We start from the raw sequence: 16,705 nt of genomic DNA, 5'->3' as shown, positions 1-16,705 counted from the left end.
CACATGTGAAACAAATTATATTAAATGGCTATAAAACAGCAAGACATGTAGTTATGTCAATGTTACAGGTAGCTTTATAGAGTGGAAATAAAGTAGGGCATATTTTGCTCATGTATTTGCATCAGTGCCTATGATTGGCTTTTGCAGTGTAACAGGGCATGCAAATGCCACAGAAAGATACTTGATATCACTTGCCGCCTTAAATAAATGTTTTCTGTAGAATGTAGCTAATTGATGTTATAATTAGTTCTGTGGGCCAGCAAGTTGTGTAGTGTTTGCTACTCAAGCTACCTTAATGAATCTTATTAGGGTCATTCTGAAATGCACAGGCACATTTATACAGCTAGGTCATTCAGGTGGATACCCATGGGCTTCTCACATGCAGATCATTTAAACTATGGATGCAAGTTGAGCCTGACAGTGTAAGCAAACACATTTTGGGCTTCATTCAGGATGCTCAAAGAGTTCTGCTTGGGGCAGCAAAGAGAGGGTGATGGGCATAGGGTACAAATAAAACAATGATTTGTGCAACATTTTCACTTTTCATCTTGCTTGTATGGTTTATCTTGGTTGTAAGGGGTCTGGAGTGTACCCATGTACCCTAAAAGCAAGCTAGAAGGTGCAATTTTTTTCATCAAAATAGTGTTACAGTTACTTAACCTCTATAAATCTTCTAATTTATGCAGCTGTATAGTCCATGTTTGTGCATCAAATATTAAATTAATTAATGAAAGCATTTAAATGATAAACTGTGATCAGCTTGAAACAATGATCTGAATAAATGTGCTGTTATTTAGTTGGACATACTTTGCTTTTCCTTTTATAAAATATTTCAGAACTACGGGTCCCAGGTGCTTGATGTGAAACAAGGTGTAATGAGTGCTCCCTCCAATGTATACATTACACTGAGAATGAAGAAGGGATTACGAATAAGAATGTGCGTCCTTTGGGAAACTGAATATATATTTTCCTCCTTTGTATCATTTCCCTCCCAAGCCCTGGGGTCTGGTAAAGTAAATCACTTCCTGGCTTGTGTTCCAAAGACCCTTTCATTCCAACATCATGGCAGAAACACAATTCCTCAAATGTCTGTCTATAAAGTTCAGATAGAGCTGGTTCAGACATATGTTTTGTTTAAACTTCTGCTTAACCCCATTTTTATTTCTTGAGAAAATCAGTTTTTGTTAAGGTACAAGTAATATCCTAAATTAAAGGTGTCCATGTGGTATTAATAGGAAAATAAAACCCAGGATTTGCTGTTTTGATGGTTTCCATCATCCAAGTCATAATGCTTCTTAAAATGGTTAAACTATCCTGATATGACCTGTCAGAAGTGTGTAGATATTTAAATGTTTGCAGTACTATTTTAATTAATGACCAGCAAAACAAAAACTGGACAAAATTTACAGATATTTGCATATGAAGCAGATCCCAGCATATTATTGCATTTAGTATTCCATTCAGCTGTCTGCCTGTGTTTGCTACAGGTGTACATGCTTGTCATGTTCATTTTTGAAAAGAGTTTGTCTCCCAGAAAAAAAAATATTATTATTCAAACTTTGTCAAACTGAGAATCCTATTGTGCTTGAGGCAAAATACTTTGGAATCAGATTGTTACTGTATACCCAGTTGTACTCAAGCTTCATAACATAAAGAACAGGAAGTGAAATCACTCGATGCCTCAGTGTATGGATGTATAAAAATATTCAGTGATCTTAAAGGAAGAGTAACATCAAAAAATAAAAGTTTTTTAAAGTAATCCAAATTTAATGCAGTGTTGTCCTGTACTGGTAAAACTGCTGTGTTTGCTTCAGAAACACTACTATTGTTTATATAAATAAGCTGCTGTGTAGCCATTGGGCAGCCATTCAAAGAAGAAAAGGCTCAGGTTACACAGCAGATAGCAGATGAGCTTTGTAGAACATAATGTTATCTGTTATCCACTATTTAAACTGTGCCAAATAGCCTTTTTCAATTTCCACCATTGCTACCCAACAGCTTGTTAATATGAACTATAGTAGTGTTACTGAAACAAACATCAGTTTTACCAGTGCAGGGCAACAGTACATATTTTCATTACACTTTCATTGTTTGGTGTTACTGTTCCTTTAAGATTATCCTTCCATATCATTATTAAAGTTTACATTTTATTGTGTTTAAAAAAAACAAAATAACAACTTCATTGGAAAATAAAGTTAACATAGTTTTATATATAAATATATAAACATTTATTTTGTGCATTCATAATAAATGATCAGTCCATATAGCCATTTGCACAATTAGCACTCTGTACCGTTGTTTCCCTGGCTGTGAATTTGTATCTCATTTGTAACCTAATGAACTTGTCCTTCAAAGAACATTTGGAGGTGATAAGTGTTTAAGGAAAATACTCATTTCCCAGTGACACTGTCCTTTTTTAATTCCAGTAAGGCAAGTTAATGTTAGTCAATTTAATGAAAAATAAATAAATAAGAAAGTTGGATTGAATCTTTTCAAAGATAAGCAAGGCAATCAGAGCACTGCTTCTAAATACATACACAGGAGGTGGGTTTTTAAGGCAGCACAATATGTATAATTTAAATTCTGAAAGAGCTTAATTCCCTGTCACTGAACAAACTGAAATCAAGGTCTGTTGTTTGGCTGGTGCAAGCAACTGTAGGGGTCACTTCTGGGATGAAAGACTCTGCTTTTAACCTGCTGTGAGATAACTGTAATGTGCTAGAGCAGGATGCAAATGGGGCTGTACTGTTAATATATGTGAAAGCCATATGCACACACAGCTTATTCTAGTATTCCCTTTGAGAGAAGTGTTATGTCAGCAGTTCAAATGCAATAAGCTCTGAAAATGCTGTATGAAAGGATTGCTCTTATGTTAGCTAAAGGTCTGGCAACGTACGCACTAGCTATTGAGGTGGTACTAACAAAAACGCATTCCTAGAGGATATCTTACCCTTTAAACAATCAGTATAGGCAAAATAAAAGAATTAAGTATACTACTGTACAGGTATGGCGGCAAACCAATCCTACTGGGATTATTTCAAATTCAAATGATTTTTAGCAGAGACAAGGTATGGATCCAATTATGGAAAGATTCCAAATCCAAAAACCTAAGGTCCCAAGCATTCTGGATAATAGATCCTGTATGTATCAGTCATTCTTGGCAATGGTTGGAAAGTAATTTTCCTCATTTTTAAGCCCTGAAGCAGAGCAGGATGATGCAAGGGCCAGAAAATTCCCTTGCCTCGGCCTGGTGAAAAAGGAATGGCTGCAGTCCTGTAGATATGCATGGATTTTATTGCCCTTATGTTTTCATTTGCTAGTTCACAAAACATTCTAATGTGTATTGTAACTACTTTAAATATGATTGGAAATGGAAAACACAATGGGAATCATTTTTTGGTATTTTACGCACACAGATATACAAAAAAAGTCTTTGTGATCAGGATTTAATCATTTTTTTCCAGACTGATAACATGGCTTAGAAATAAATAAATAAATAAATTAGCACTAGAACATTAGCCTAGTCCTGTCCCTACTGACTGTGCATCTCCTGTATGTTAGCCTCCCATCCACTTAGACTGTAAGCTCTACTGGGCAGGGACCTTCATACCACTATGTCTCTTACCACATAGCACTTAAGCTCTTTGTCCCATTATTCTGTATATATTTATTATGTGATTTGTCTCCCTCATGTATACTTTTATATATATTGTACTTTTATGCACTGTACAGCGCTGTGGCTCCTTAACAGCGCTTTACAAATAAAGTCATACATACATACATACATACATACATACAAACATACATACATACATACACACACATAGAATAGGCTTTCTCCCCTTGATTAAACAGAAGAAACATCTGTAGACATCAGAAAGACTGTCAACCTAGCAAATCCCATTACAGCCCAGAGAATTGGCTTTATCACGTGTGTGTAAATTAGGAGTTTGCCTGTTGTGAAAATATTCATTAGTACTTGATTAGCAAATTAGCACAGAGAATCTATAATAGTTACGCCTTGAATTTTAGCCTTATTCACTTAACTTGTGTGTGTGTGAAATCACAATGGGTGGCAGCCTTTTAAAGTGTAAAACAAAAGCATTCCAAGTCATTACTGTCCACATAGGCCTAGACTTCAGGGGTACGTGTATGCTGTATATATATATATATATATATATATATATATATATATATATATATATATATATAACATTGTACACATATATAATGTTCATATTCTATACTATGTTACCATTACAACCAATTCCTAGGGACCTTGTTCTACTGAAAGCGTGCAACATTTTAAGATAAACATAACAATAATCATCGTGTCCAAGGCAAAACTCCCCAGGAGCTGATTTTCTCCACATGTTCTGTCCCCCCATAAGTAAATTTTGTTTGATGTAATGGAAACTCTAGCTGCATACCTGGGTACAGAGGTTTGTCTACTGGGAATGGTGGCAATTGATAAATGCTTTGCTTCCTTTCACTAAACTTGCATAGGAAATTCAAGAAGCTCGGAGAAAATATTAAAAAATAGGCAGCCACTAGTTTGACTGATTTGAGTTAACATTCTAATTTAGGAACTCAGAGCTCAAAGAAACCTACATTTTATAAGGTCTATGGGACATGTACAAAGTCATGCAACTTGTTGCTGTCAACTTTTAATTACAAACAATGTAAAAATTGTCTTGACAGAAATCAAGCGTTTGCAGCTAACGATTAATCAAGCCTGGCATAAGGGGATCTTTGATATTTTATTTTTGTTTGTCTCCAATCAACCATTTGGCAGAAAGAAGCCCTGGTGGCTTTGTGGGGGGAGATTGACAAAACTATGATAACAGTGGTTACAAAGCAGTGTTACAAATATCATGTTGGTCAAATTGCCTTAAAGGGGAACTCCACACAAACATAATTTAAGCTTTTTTAAAAGTAAACATAATTTCAAGCAACTTTGCAATATACTTCAATTAAAGAATATGCAGACTTTTCATGATTTTTAATGGTTTGGAACAGTTCCCTAAGCCTAGCCCCCTGCTCTCCTGCTGATCTTTGTGACTACTTTGCTGAGCTGGCTGACTACTGTTACTTTGTATCAGCAGCCATCTGTCCTTAGCCTGCATCCTCCAAACCCCACCATTCCCCGCACACTGTTTTCAAAAAATGTTGGCTTATGTCGTTCCTGCATGCTGTCTGTAAGCTGTGGAGAAGTTGTTACAATTTGTAACATCAGTGTTTAGTCCCTCGTTCCATGCCAGGATTTCAAATGATGCAGAAAGAGAAGAACTGTTGAACAGTTGGATTTCAGCATAGAAAATTGCATTTATTCATACTTTTTGAAGAAACAGGAAACTGTGATGTTTATATTACGGGTTTCTGTGTTATGTGGGCCTCTTTACCAAATTTTGGTTTAGAAGCCGGAGTTCCCCTTTAAGCTCTGAAGCTTTCTGTACTAATACATGGGAATTTAGCCTGTGCTAAATGGCAAAAATGGAATCCTGTGTATAAAGATAGGGCATCTGGGTGAGTATTTGTATTCCAGTAGAAACAAGATAAGAACAGTACAGTTTGGCCCCACACAATACATAATGCCTTTAGAACTGTCATTCAGTTTCAGTGTAATCATTAAAAATCTGTCTTTTTATTGGCAGCATTGAGCAAATGTATTTAACTTGAAACAACAAGAGACAAATAGAATGAGTCATTTTGGAAACTCGGCAATATAAACAATGGAGAGTAAATAGAAATGATGTGTTTTCATGAATGGATAATGCAAAATAATACCTCCAGAAGCTTGCTTCTTGAACCTATATCATTGACTCTGTAAAGTTATATTTTCTGTGGAGCAGGTGCCATTTTGTTTTTTTTTTGGAAAGCTTCAGAAATCCTGTAGCAGATCATAAACTGTGGATCTGGCCACAAAATTGGCCCATTACAGAATGAAATCCAGTCGTTAATTTCATTTAATCTCTGGAATTTTGATAGCAAAATATGCTCTTTTCCATTGTACTAAAAAGAAAAATATTTATTTTAATGTTTTTTATTACAAACTACTGATCCTTTTTCTTGGTTAGCAAGTACACACCAGTACAATTATAATGAGAGTTTGTACACAGTAGCCCTAATCAACACAACATTAGGAGATTATTCAGGTTCTGTCCCTGGTATGATATGAAATAATAGATATCTAGCTGGGTGGAGTACAAAACCGCCAAGGTTGAGTTAAGATTGGTATAAGGCTTTATGAGATCTGAGTGATGATCTGGCTCCTGTTAGCGGCAGTATGCTGAATAATGCAGACAGCGTGCATATGTCCCAGTGAAACGACTGTATTTCTGCACCAGTAAGCACCAGGTCAGCCCGTGCTTTGCTCTACATTATATGCTTCCATTCAACTGTCTCAGCTGCAGTGCTGATCTCTCTTGAGACACTGTACCGAATGAAAAGGAACTCTCCTTAAGTGGCATCCCCTGATTTATTCAAAGCTTGAATAATTCATTAAGGCAGCGTGCCATGGTTTCATGTTGAATGAGTAGTCTAGAGTAGGGGAGTGGACACGTGCTGGTCAGAGGGGATCTCTCATGGGTAAACTGCTGTATTGTGCTCCTCATCATGTGCAGTGAAAGGAGAAATCTCTTGGTCAATAGATATAAAAAGTGAAGTCCTAATCAATTATATTCACATGGAATTTTCAGGAATTGTTCAACACTTCAATTCTTGGTTTCATGTATATATTTGCATATAAAATACTTGAGGCTCTAACGTCTTCCTGAGTCAGTATATTCTGACTTGGGAATGCCCACTTTCCTTTATAACTACAGATATATGCAACTTGTGTGGTATAAATATGGTACACAATTTAGCCCCTGTTGTAACATATAAGGATATTATAAGTCACCAAGGAGTTCCATGACCATATAATGGCTCAAATTCTTTTATACAGGCCATGGAACTTTGAGGTCACATCTAATATTCTCATATTTTACACCAGGGGGCACATTATTTTATATAATGTGCAGTCATTATAAATTATGACCTCACCAGTCACCACTTATAGGAAGATAATTTGCAGGATATTCATGTCTCTTGTGCATTATAAATACAGCACTCAACAGGTCTTCTGCAAACAAAAACAAGTATTCTCCAAAGCTTTACCCCTATTAATACATCCACTAATATAAATAAAAATAAAGGACTGAGATTTGTATTAAATGTCTGAGCCATGGACATGTTTTCTTTCATTTTTTAATATAACTAGGCCAGTAAAAGCTAACTGATGAATGGTTGGTCTGGGTTACTGGGCTGGTGTAAAGGATACATATTCAGGTCCTTGTAATAATGTAGATTTATTTGTTATGCAATTTAGGTGCTTAATTCATGGGGTCAGATCTGTCACAGATAAGCAGTGCCAGTCACTTTACTATACTATAACTGTGGCCATGATTATATACCAGTTATGCACCAGGGCTAATGGATTATGTAAAGCACACATGAAAGTTTGTAGTATTATGCAGACTGTACAATAGGAGTGTGGAACAGTAGGTATCTGAGAATGTATTATTAGCAGTTCAGCCTACATAGGTTTAGCAGATTCCATCTGCACCTGGAGCCCAGGAGTGTAGCAATATCAGTAACTGTTGGTGAGGCTGGTCATCTTCCAAAAGGTTTGTAGGAAGAAGGAGTTTTGCTGAAATGGCCAGCAGCTTATATTTACATGCAGTCTTAAATATAGCTTATATTTATATGCAGTCAACACAACAGGAAGATGGTAGAATTGTAATTCTTTTTTTGTAGAAATGTCTGCAAATAGAAGCAAAATGCACCTGTATTATTATCTATCTAACAGTGGCTACTGTCCAATTTTATTTTAGACTTTTCTTTTTCCATTCATTTAGTCACATTCTATTTTAAACATCAGCACCTGCGCATTGTGCAGAGGAAGTAAAGGGAGTGCCCCATTATTATGGTCAAGTTTTTCTCAGTGACCACTTAAGAAAATATATATTTTTAAGTTTACTTTACAGGCTCCAAATGTGTTATACAGAAAGGGATGTTGCATTAGGCCATTTTGGAAAATGGCACCCCTTAGCCTTTGGGGTTAGACCAATTTGGCCCAAAGTGGATCTTTAGGTGTATGGTCAGCTTTAGGCTTAAAATGTCTTCTTTAAAAAAAGGTTGATGCCAATGTTATTAATATGGGTTAAAAGATAAGAGATGTAGGAAGGACAGTGCTTTTTACCCTTGAAAAGGTGGCAGCAAAACTAGCAGACAGTAACAGGCAAACTCTGCATTGTTTTAGGGGAAAAGCATCAAATGTCCTGTTCATATCTGAGCATCAAGAAGATTAATCATCCCTTCCCTTCACCTTATCCTCAGCCCTATTCTGAATGGCTCACTCTGAACTTTATTAGTTTCATATGACTTTGAAGCCTGGGGCAGAAGATGGAAGTTCATGACCACCTCATCCTAGCACAGTATTCACAGCTGGCCGTCTAGTTATCTGAGGAAGATGTTCTGCATGTCGTTACGGCTCAGGTTTCTCTGAATAGTTTAGAGGAAACAAGTGTTTTGTCTCCCAAGGCTGTTGAAGTGAAGACCTGCATTTAGTTTGACCCAGTGGGAGCTTGAACCTCTATATAATTGTTTGCAGAAGTACATTTCCTTTTAAAATCATAACTACACTAAGAATTCTGTGGGGGGGGGGGGGTGTGCTGGATTACTTTACAGAAAGTGACCCCTAAGAGCAGCCTTTACATGAATGTTGGGATTTCTGATTTAACATCAATTTACACATTATTGTGACCATCCCTGCCTTAAAGGATAGTATCCTCAGGAAGGAGATACTATATGTATTATTGATTCTAGTGAAAAAATTGCTTTAGATTACACCTTGCCTTTGGCTTAGCAAAAGTTTGCAAATTCCTGCTGGTTATGGAACTTTTGCAGTATCACGGCCATAGAAAATCCAAGTGACTATGGGAAGATCAGATTCCCAAAGGAACCTCTCATCTATTGTTGATAAGAGTAGGATGCCTCTAAGTACTTTCATCATATAACAAAACTCAATTGACAAAAAGCAGATGGATCAATGACAAATGCTAAGGATCAGATGACCTGAAGGTGAATCAATTCTGTTCTGGAGAAATGGAGTAATGAAATATGACCTTCCCCCCACCAACACCACCATTCACTGTGCCACGGTGTTTTTGGTAGATGTGTCTGTGTGATGCTAAAATTACATGTGAGCTTATATTAATGTAAGGAAAGCATGTTCCCAGACACAGATTAGTTATACTTACTATATATATATATATATATATATATATATATATATATATATATATATATATATATATATATATATATATATATATATATATATATATATATATATATATATGTATGCTATGTGTACTATAATGCTCTATGATGTGAAATTCTACTTGTGCTTGTTCTTTACGTTTAAAGGTGTGGTTAACCTTTAAGTTAACTTTTAGTATGTTATAGAATTCTAAGCAACTTTTCAATTTGTCTTCATTATTTATTTATTTTTATAGTTTTTTGTAATTATTTTCATTCTTTCCAGTTTCTTTCCAGTTTTCAAAAGGGGGTCACTGACCCCATTTAAAAACCAATGCTCTGTCAGGCTACAAATTTATTGTCATTGATACTTTTTATTACTTATCTTTCTATTCAGGTTCCCTGCTATTCATATTCCAGTCTCTTTTTCAAATCAGTGCATGGTTGCTAGGGTAATTTGGACCATAGCAACCAGATTGCTGACATTGCAAACTGGAGAGCTGCTGAAAAAACTTAATAACTCAAAAACCACAAATAATAAAACATGGAAACCAATTTCACATTGTCTCAGAATATCACTCTCTACATCATACTAAAAGTTAACTCAAAGGTGAACTACCCCCTTTAAGATTTTAATACATGAAATAAAAAAAAAATCTTTTATTTTTTAGGTCTTAAGCTCATAAGCACCTAAAATAAGAGGCTATATGAGCTTTTATTTGTTTATATTGTGTATCAAGTTCAGTAAAATACTGTATATTACAGTGCTCTAAAGCTGCTATTCCCACAACAAACATCACGCTAGACAAGGACCCTATTTCTTTTGAAGTTTTTATATTACTCATGACTGCTTGGTAATAGTATACAATCCATTCTCCCTACTTTTATGAATATATAAAATGCTGTAAGGAAAACATATGTCAAAGGCTGCGGTCATTTAGTTCTGGATTCCAGAACGTAGGGTATTTTACTAGCAGCACTCAGTGGAATACAAAAGCACAGGTGCATAAATGGCATAACAGTTTAAAAGATGGAACAACTTATGTCCATATGAGAGATCACTTGGGATAATTCACAGATATGTATGAAAAGGCTTCTGTATCGTGACAGCATGGATATTCAACATACTGAAAAAAGTTGGACATCTTGTTTCCTGCAGTCCAATCCTCTCTTTATTGCTTTCTGCTGTGTCCTGCCATGGTAAATCAGGAAATGCGGAGAGGAAAACACACAGTAGTGAAGGGCATTTGCTATTCAGCTAATTATTTGCCATCGGCCCTTATATACAGATTAGTCTGGGAGTCCAGGTAAATCACATCATTTTAATATTTATTTGAGATATTATTTGTATAAATCGTCCAGATTTGTACAGACTCATAGAACATGTCCATATTTTTAAAAAATTTACATTTTCAATCTGACCTGGGGCAGCTTCCCTGTATTAATAGCACTAACTGCTTTCTTGGGATGGGCAAACATTGACATATAGTCAACTTCATTGGACTACAGAGATGGACTAAAGAAGTACATTTTGCTCTCATAAGCTGAAATGCTGATGCTGTGCTTGCATTTAAGTTCAGTTGTATTGGGATTCAGTACATACACACATACACTTGGGATGTGTGAAATACAGAATTATACATTTTTGGTCGGTGGATAAAAATTTAACATTCCTTTGCCATGATGTATCTCATTTTATAGAATTAAAACCAGTAACTGATTCGGTCATTAAAAAAAATGAATGGGTTGCAAATTGTGCATAAATAAAAAAGTGTAGTGTTAAATAAATTGATTGGTTAAATTAAAAACAAACGGTCTCAGCAGTAACCTTTGCCTCCCCTTTATCTACAGGAGTTTTACTGGACATACAGCAGCACTTTGGAGTCAAGGATAGTGGAGCTGGACTTCTACAGACTGGTAAGAGATTTAAAGTTTTTAGGGAATATCTTGGATATTATATCTTCATCTTGCATTCTGCAGTGTTGCATTTATGGACGGGTGAGTGCAAAAAGAGAGAACATTTACCTGCACTTACAGAGAGCAGCATCTGAGGGTAGATGTCCCACTGGGAAATAATGTTTTCTGTTCTCTTTGCTGTGTGCCTAAAAGCATCTGAAAGCTAGCAATGTACCACAGAGCCCATGTGTGCTGCAAACGCACATATGCTGGGGCCCTTAATGCTGTTATAGGCTGTGCTCTTCCCACACAAACGCAAGCGGTGGGAGAGTAATATGACTAAATAATATATTAGCTTCCCAGTGAAAGAGTGTTAGTTGCAGTTATGTTATATGTTATGTGATTCATTATACAGATAGATAGGTTTGGATTATTGTACAGTTTCAGCCAATTTTGTGATGTTTTTATGAAACACATTATATTATTAAAGACACTCTGAAGCATTAATTCCTTATTGTGACAATAATGACTTTTGGCAACTTACAGGGAACACCGTAACCAAAACAAAAGTGTAATAAATTAGGCATATCCATGTCTGGATCCATTCAGACATATGATCCACATGCGCTTAGTATATCCTCTGGAGGAAGCTTTTATTATGTTTGCGTTTAAGGGATAAAAGCAAGGCAAATACTAATATATAGGCTGCAGAGACTGTCTGGATTAATATGCATGAAGCCATTAGGGCCTTTCCAGCTGTGTCTGACCTACACTACTGGGAGCTGAAGTTCAAGAACAGCTGGTGAGCTGTAGACTGGTGACCCTGTCTGTGGCAAATATGTGTGTGTGTGGGGGGGGGGGGTGAAGTAAGGCAGTGCACAAAAAATGGTTTAGTATTGTATCACTAGAATATTTCATACTGCAGTGTATTTATTCTTTTGGACAAATGAAAACTGAGCCTTCCCTCCCATTCAAGCTGTGAACTAGGTGGGACTACACCATCTGTTATTATGCTAAAATTTCCCAGAACATACATAAACCATGTTACATGCACTTGCACCACAACAGATATAGAGACACATGCTTAAAAGAATAATACTGTATAATAATATTGGCATAAAAGAGGCCATATATAAATTGCAGGGAATGCAAAGTGCCGAAAACGGGACAAATCTGCCAAGTTTGAAACATTTCTGCAGGTCTCTGCACTCAATTTGTCGTCCCCCCCCCCCCAATGAATACATTGGTGCTTTTGGTGCTTTGTTCTGCACATTTGTGTCCCTTGGTGCTCTTGTGCTTGTGACCAGGGTCTTTGTAAATTTCTTTTTTTTTTTAAAACAATGTCGACTAAACTCCCTTCCACAAATTTAACTAATTTATCAATAATTTTTCTCTGAAAAATCAGCATCGATAAATGTTGCAACAAATTCAAGTCTTAATTCATGTTGTATATACAAACGTATGATAACCGCAACCCCAATAGATATATTAGTATATCTTAGTGACGTAGCATTTGGTTTGTGCTTTATAAAATTGCAGAAGTTTTTAATACTAAGTATTCTATCAGAATTCAAACCCTTGCTGACATGTGAATGAACTGCACAGAACAGCTTAAGACAGTATTGACCTTTTGCTTAAAAAACCAAATTCCTTGTGGAGGCTTTTCTAGTGCAGAAATGCTGTATGCAGTACTGCTATATACTGGTTTTGATAAGGTTGACTTGATTTTATTGTGACACAGATATCTTTAACTCTCCCTAACCACAACAGCAGAAAAGCCCTGCAATACAAAAGGGGCACCTGCTCTCTGCAGATCATTTCAAAACAAAAACACTGCTGCTTATTTTTGGAATTTTGGTAAGTATAGTGTTAACCCAAACAAAAGGAAAAAAAGACTAAACAGGCTGCTTTAAGCGTGCTTTGTTTAGACACTCGGGATCTGACTATGCTGATCAGTAGCTGCTGCAGTTTCACATCCTAAATTTGAATTTTAGTGGAAAGAATCTTGAAAAAAAACATTTTTTAAAGAAAAAAAACAGCTTGGTTTCTATTAATTTTAATGTGTTATACTGTTACACTTCACTGGTACAAACAGTGCATTTGTCTCAGAGGCTTGAATACGGTATATATTTTATATAAATAAGCTACTGCTTAGCAATGGGGACAGACATTCAAGTTTAATTGGGCAATAAGGTTCACGTTTACACAGAAGATAACAGATAAGCTCCGAACAATACAATGGTTTTAAAACTAATTAACCAGGCAGGCAAACTGAGGGGTCAAAAGTCATTCATTGACACCACGATTTAATGAAAATACTTATGTACATTCTGAACTTATATATGCTCCCTTTATGGCGTTACTGCTTATTGTAGCCTGCAATTTAGATTACAAACATGAGCGTAACTGCTGAAAGTTGCCAAGTTCCGTGTTCATTGTTACAAGCATTAAAGCATTAAGCTTTTTGCAGCATGCTTAAGCAACTCTCCTATCCCAGTGATTACATGACCAAACATAACCATCAATCATGTAAATAGAAGTTGAGGTGAGACTCTTTATCCATTAATGACACCGATGATTTCTTGTCTGCTATCGGTTAGAAAACAATCATTTTTGTGCAGCACACAAGTTCAGAGCAGTGATATCACAGCAGCCGTTGTGGCTGGATTGTCAGTTGCAATATTTCATGCCTTCCTTCAAGTTCCCACCTAATAGAGAGCTTGGGATCCCACAACCTCTCTGATCTCTGCCCTCCCAGTGTGTTGTAGAGAAGCCCGTGTTACTATACTTTTGTTTTGCTAGAAACGACCCATAATATGCAGCTGAGTAAGTTTCCTTCTGCAGAGTGCCATGTGGTATTATGAGAATAAAGGTGGGAGTGGATACAATAATAAGAAGCCTCAGACACTTTCACAGGGTTCACCAGGATCCTACCTTGCCTTTTTCATAGTATTAGTCCAGAGTTCACTGGTCTGTAACTGCACAGGGAGGCAGACTAACAAACATATTTCCCAGCATATTGAAGTGGAGGCGGATAGTGCAGATTCAGGCCCCAGTAGATCAAACAACCCAAACGCTGTAAGCATTTGCATTCCGTTCTGTGCACAAGCGTCTGCTCAATGATCTGTGCAGAAATTATAGGAAGAAATATACATCCATAAACCCTGCATTAGAGAGTAGGTGTTCCTTGCTATGTAGCAAGGACTGCAGCCCCCATATGACATGGGGAAAACAGTATGCCTTCAGGTTTCAATATATTTGGCAGCTACAATACAGCTGGAGCACTGCAGGTTGGCCATATACTGAAACTACCTAAATTGTTGTACAATAACTATATTGTATCTACTTCTATCTACCTAAGGAGCCCTCTGATGCTGGGTGCCTTTTCCTTTTTATTTGTACTTCAGCAGAACTGGCAGATACTTTATTACTTGTGCCTCTCTAACAGTAAGTCTCCATAGCAAGCTGGATATAAACAAACAAACCAATGCTGTCTCACAGCTTACAACCCTTAGCTGCAGGCTTTAAGTTAAAATATAACAGTTGAGTTTAAGCTGGTTTAGTGTCCCTGTAGCTTTAAAATTACTTTTTACAAATGCAACATTGGCAAACAAAGGTGATGCTTAAAAACTGCAGCGTTTGTTACACTTCTGACCTGCAATTTGGAATCAAAGCTCCCACGAACAGATACAAAAGCAAACCAGAAAAATTATGTGACTGCATTGCAGTTGTGCTTCACTAGGGCAGGAGAGATCCAACACTGCATCAGGAGTCCAGATTACACCATTTACACTGTCAGGGCAGCAGATCAGAGAAAAAAGGAACAACTTTTTATTGCTTTGTAAACAGCTTGCTTCTCACCCTCTGTCTTTCCCATTATTGGGTTTGTTTTGCTCCACTGGCCAGCTTTACCCTACAGACCTTTAAATAAACAAAAAATGAGATGCCACATTCCATGGATGACAGTTTAGCAAACTGCCATTATAACCCTTGCTATTGAGGGACTTATAGCCCTTATATACCTTATCTTTATTTTATGGATACCTTAAAGCACATACTGATGCTTTCAAATAAATGTTTCATCAAAGTGTAGTGAAAGAACAGCTGCCACCTGGCTCTTTTAAAAAATGCAATTCACGTTGTACAGCCCTAGTACAGCCGGCATTTAAAGCGTAATTTAGCTTAAAATTAATTTTAAGTATGTAGACCAGAGCTGTTTAACTGATAATCTGCAGGACAGATGTGCCTTCCTACACACATTTATGGCCCTCAACCTGCCCTCATGATCCACTGACTTTGTATGAGGTCGTAATTTTATTATAATATGGCTCCCAGTTAACTGAATTGGTGAAAGGGTGCAAACTTAAATCATTTATGATTGGTCCTTTCAGATAGCAATCAGATGGATCAGCTCTCTTCCATTTATTCCTACAGCATTTCCTTTATGTGCATCACATTAACCTAAAGGTGGCCATACACCTAAAGAGCTGCTCATTTGGAGGATCTTTGACCAATATGGCCGTTTATGTGTTTGGCCCAATGCAGGCCACAGGGAGATGAACACATCAATAAGCCAATGAGGTCTTTCCCGCGACGGGATTCCTAAACCTGCACAATATATGTCTGGCCTATTTTCGCAGTATGAGCAGCTTAACATAAGCAAACTGCAACTTTTGTCTATGCAGTCACAAACAGTTTGTATGTGATTTTACCTCATTTTCTGCTCATGAGTTCTGAAAAATGCTGGGGACTTCCTCCAAGCAGGATTGTTTTAAATTATACGTCGTGATTAATTTCTTATCAGTACAGGTTGTTTTTATGAATCAGCAGGCAATATCTAAATATAGCTTGCTCTTGAATTAGTTAAGCGGTGAGTATATACTTAATAACACACCCATTAAATAAGCACAATTGCAATCTGCATTGCAGGGATGTGTCATATGGACAGTCTATTAAAGCTCTCAATATAATAATACCAAGGTAGCTTTGGCAATGCTTGTGCTATAATTAGATTTTTGTAAAGTTTTTAGGAGTTCCTACTTGCATTCCTTGATTCATTCAACTTCATGTTGTGCCAAGAAAAAAAAAACATCTGCATTTATATTACTCTTTTCTCAGTCAGCATGCAGTTGTGCAATTAAACTGCACATCTGCTGAACCCTTCCAACAATTGTATTCTCTATCAGCCAAAATCAAAAATTTACATTTCATTATATGCCTTGTCTTGGGGTATACTGCATAGCATCATGCGTTTATAGAGCCCCAGAACATCTATGTTTTTAACATATATAATTGAGGATACTTGTCGCTATATGCTTAAAATATGGTAAAGCAGCCATAAAAGACTCATAAACTATTCCTGCTTAGTAAAATATTGACTCCAGGGGCCCAGGGCCATGGTTCAGTATAGAATTTAATAGGTGGTTTGTATTACAATATAATGGATGCAGCACAGGTTTGTCCTGAACTTGTGATAGTTTCTCCATGAACCAGAATTGACCTCATA

At 36.6% G+C, this 16,705-nt stretch overlaps 1 protein-coding gene across 2 annotated transcripts in view; it reads left to right on the top strand.

Moving 5' to 3' along the window:
• spns2.L (spinster homolog 2 L homeolog) overlaps positions 1-16,705 on the top strand; it is a 79,874-nt gene that overhangs the window by 22,302 nt on the left and 40,867 nt on the right. For both annotated transcript variants that reach the window (XR_001934455.2, XM_041582276.1), the window contains exon 2: positions 11,155-11,220. Coding sequence is in view for 1 of the 2 variants with exons in the window: in XM_041582276.1 (XP_041438210.1) it covers positions 11,155-11,220 (66 nt within the window). In the remaining variant the exon portion in view is untranslated. The remainder of the gene's footprint in view (positions 1-11,154; positions 11,221-16,705) is intronic.

This window comes from Xenopus laevis, chromosome 2L (genome assembly GCF_017654675.1).
Source record: "Xenopus laevis strain J_2021 chromosome 2L, Xenopus_laevis_v10.1, whole genome shotgun sequence".
Classification (NCBI taxonomy): domain Eukaryota; kingdom Metazoa; phylum Chordata; class Amphibia; order Anura; family Pipidae; genus Xenopus; species Xenopus laevis.
This window is presented reverse-complemented; position numbering and strand designations above follow the sequence as displayed.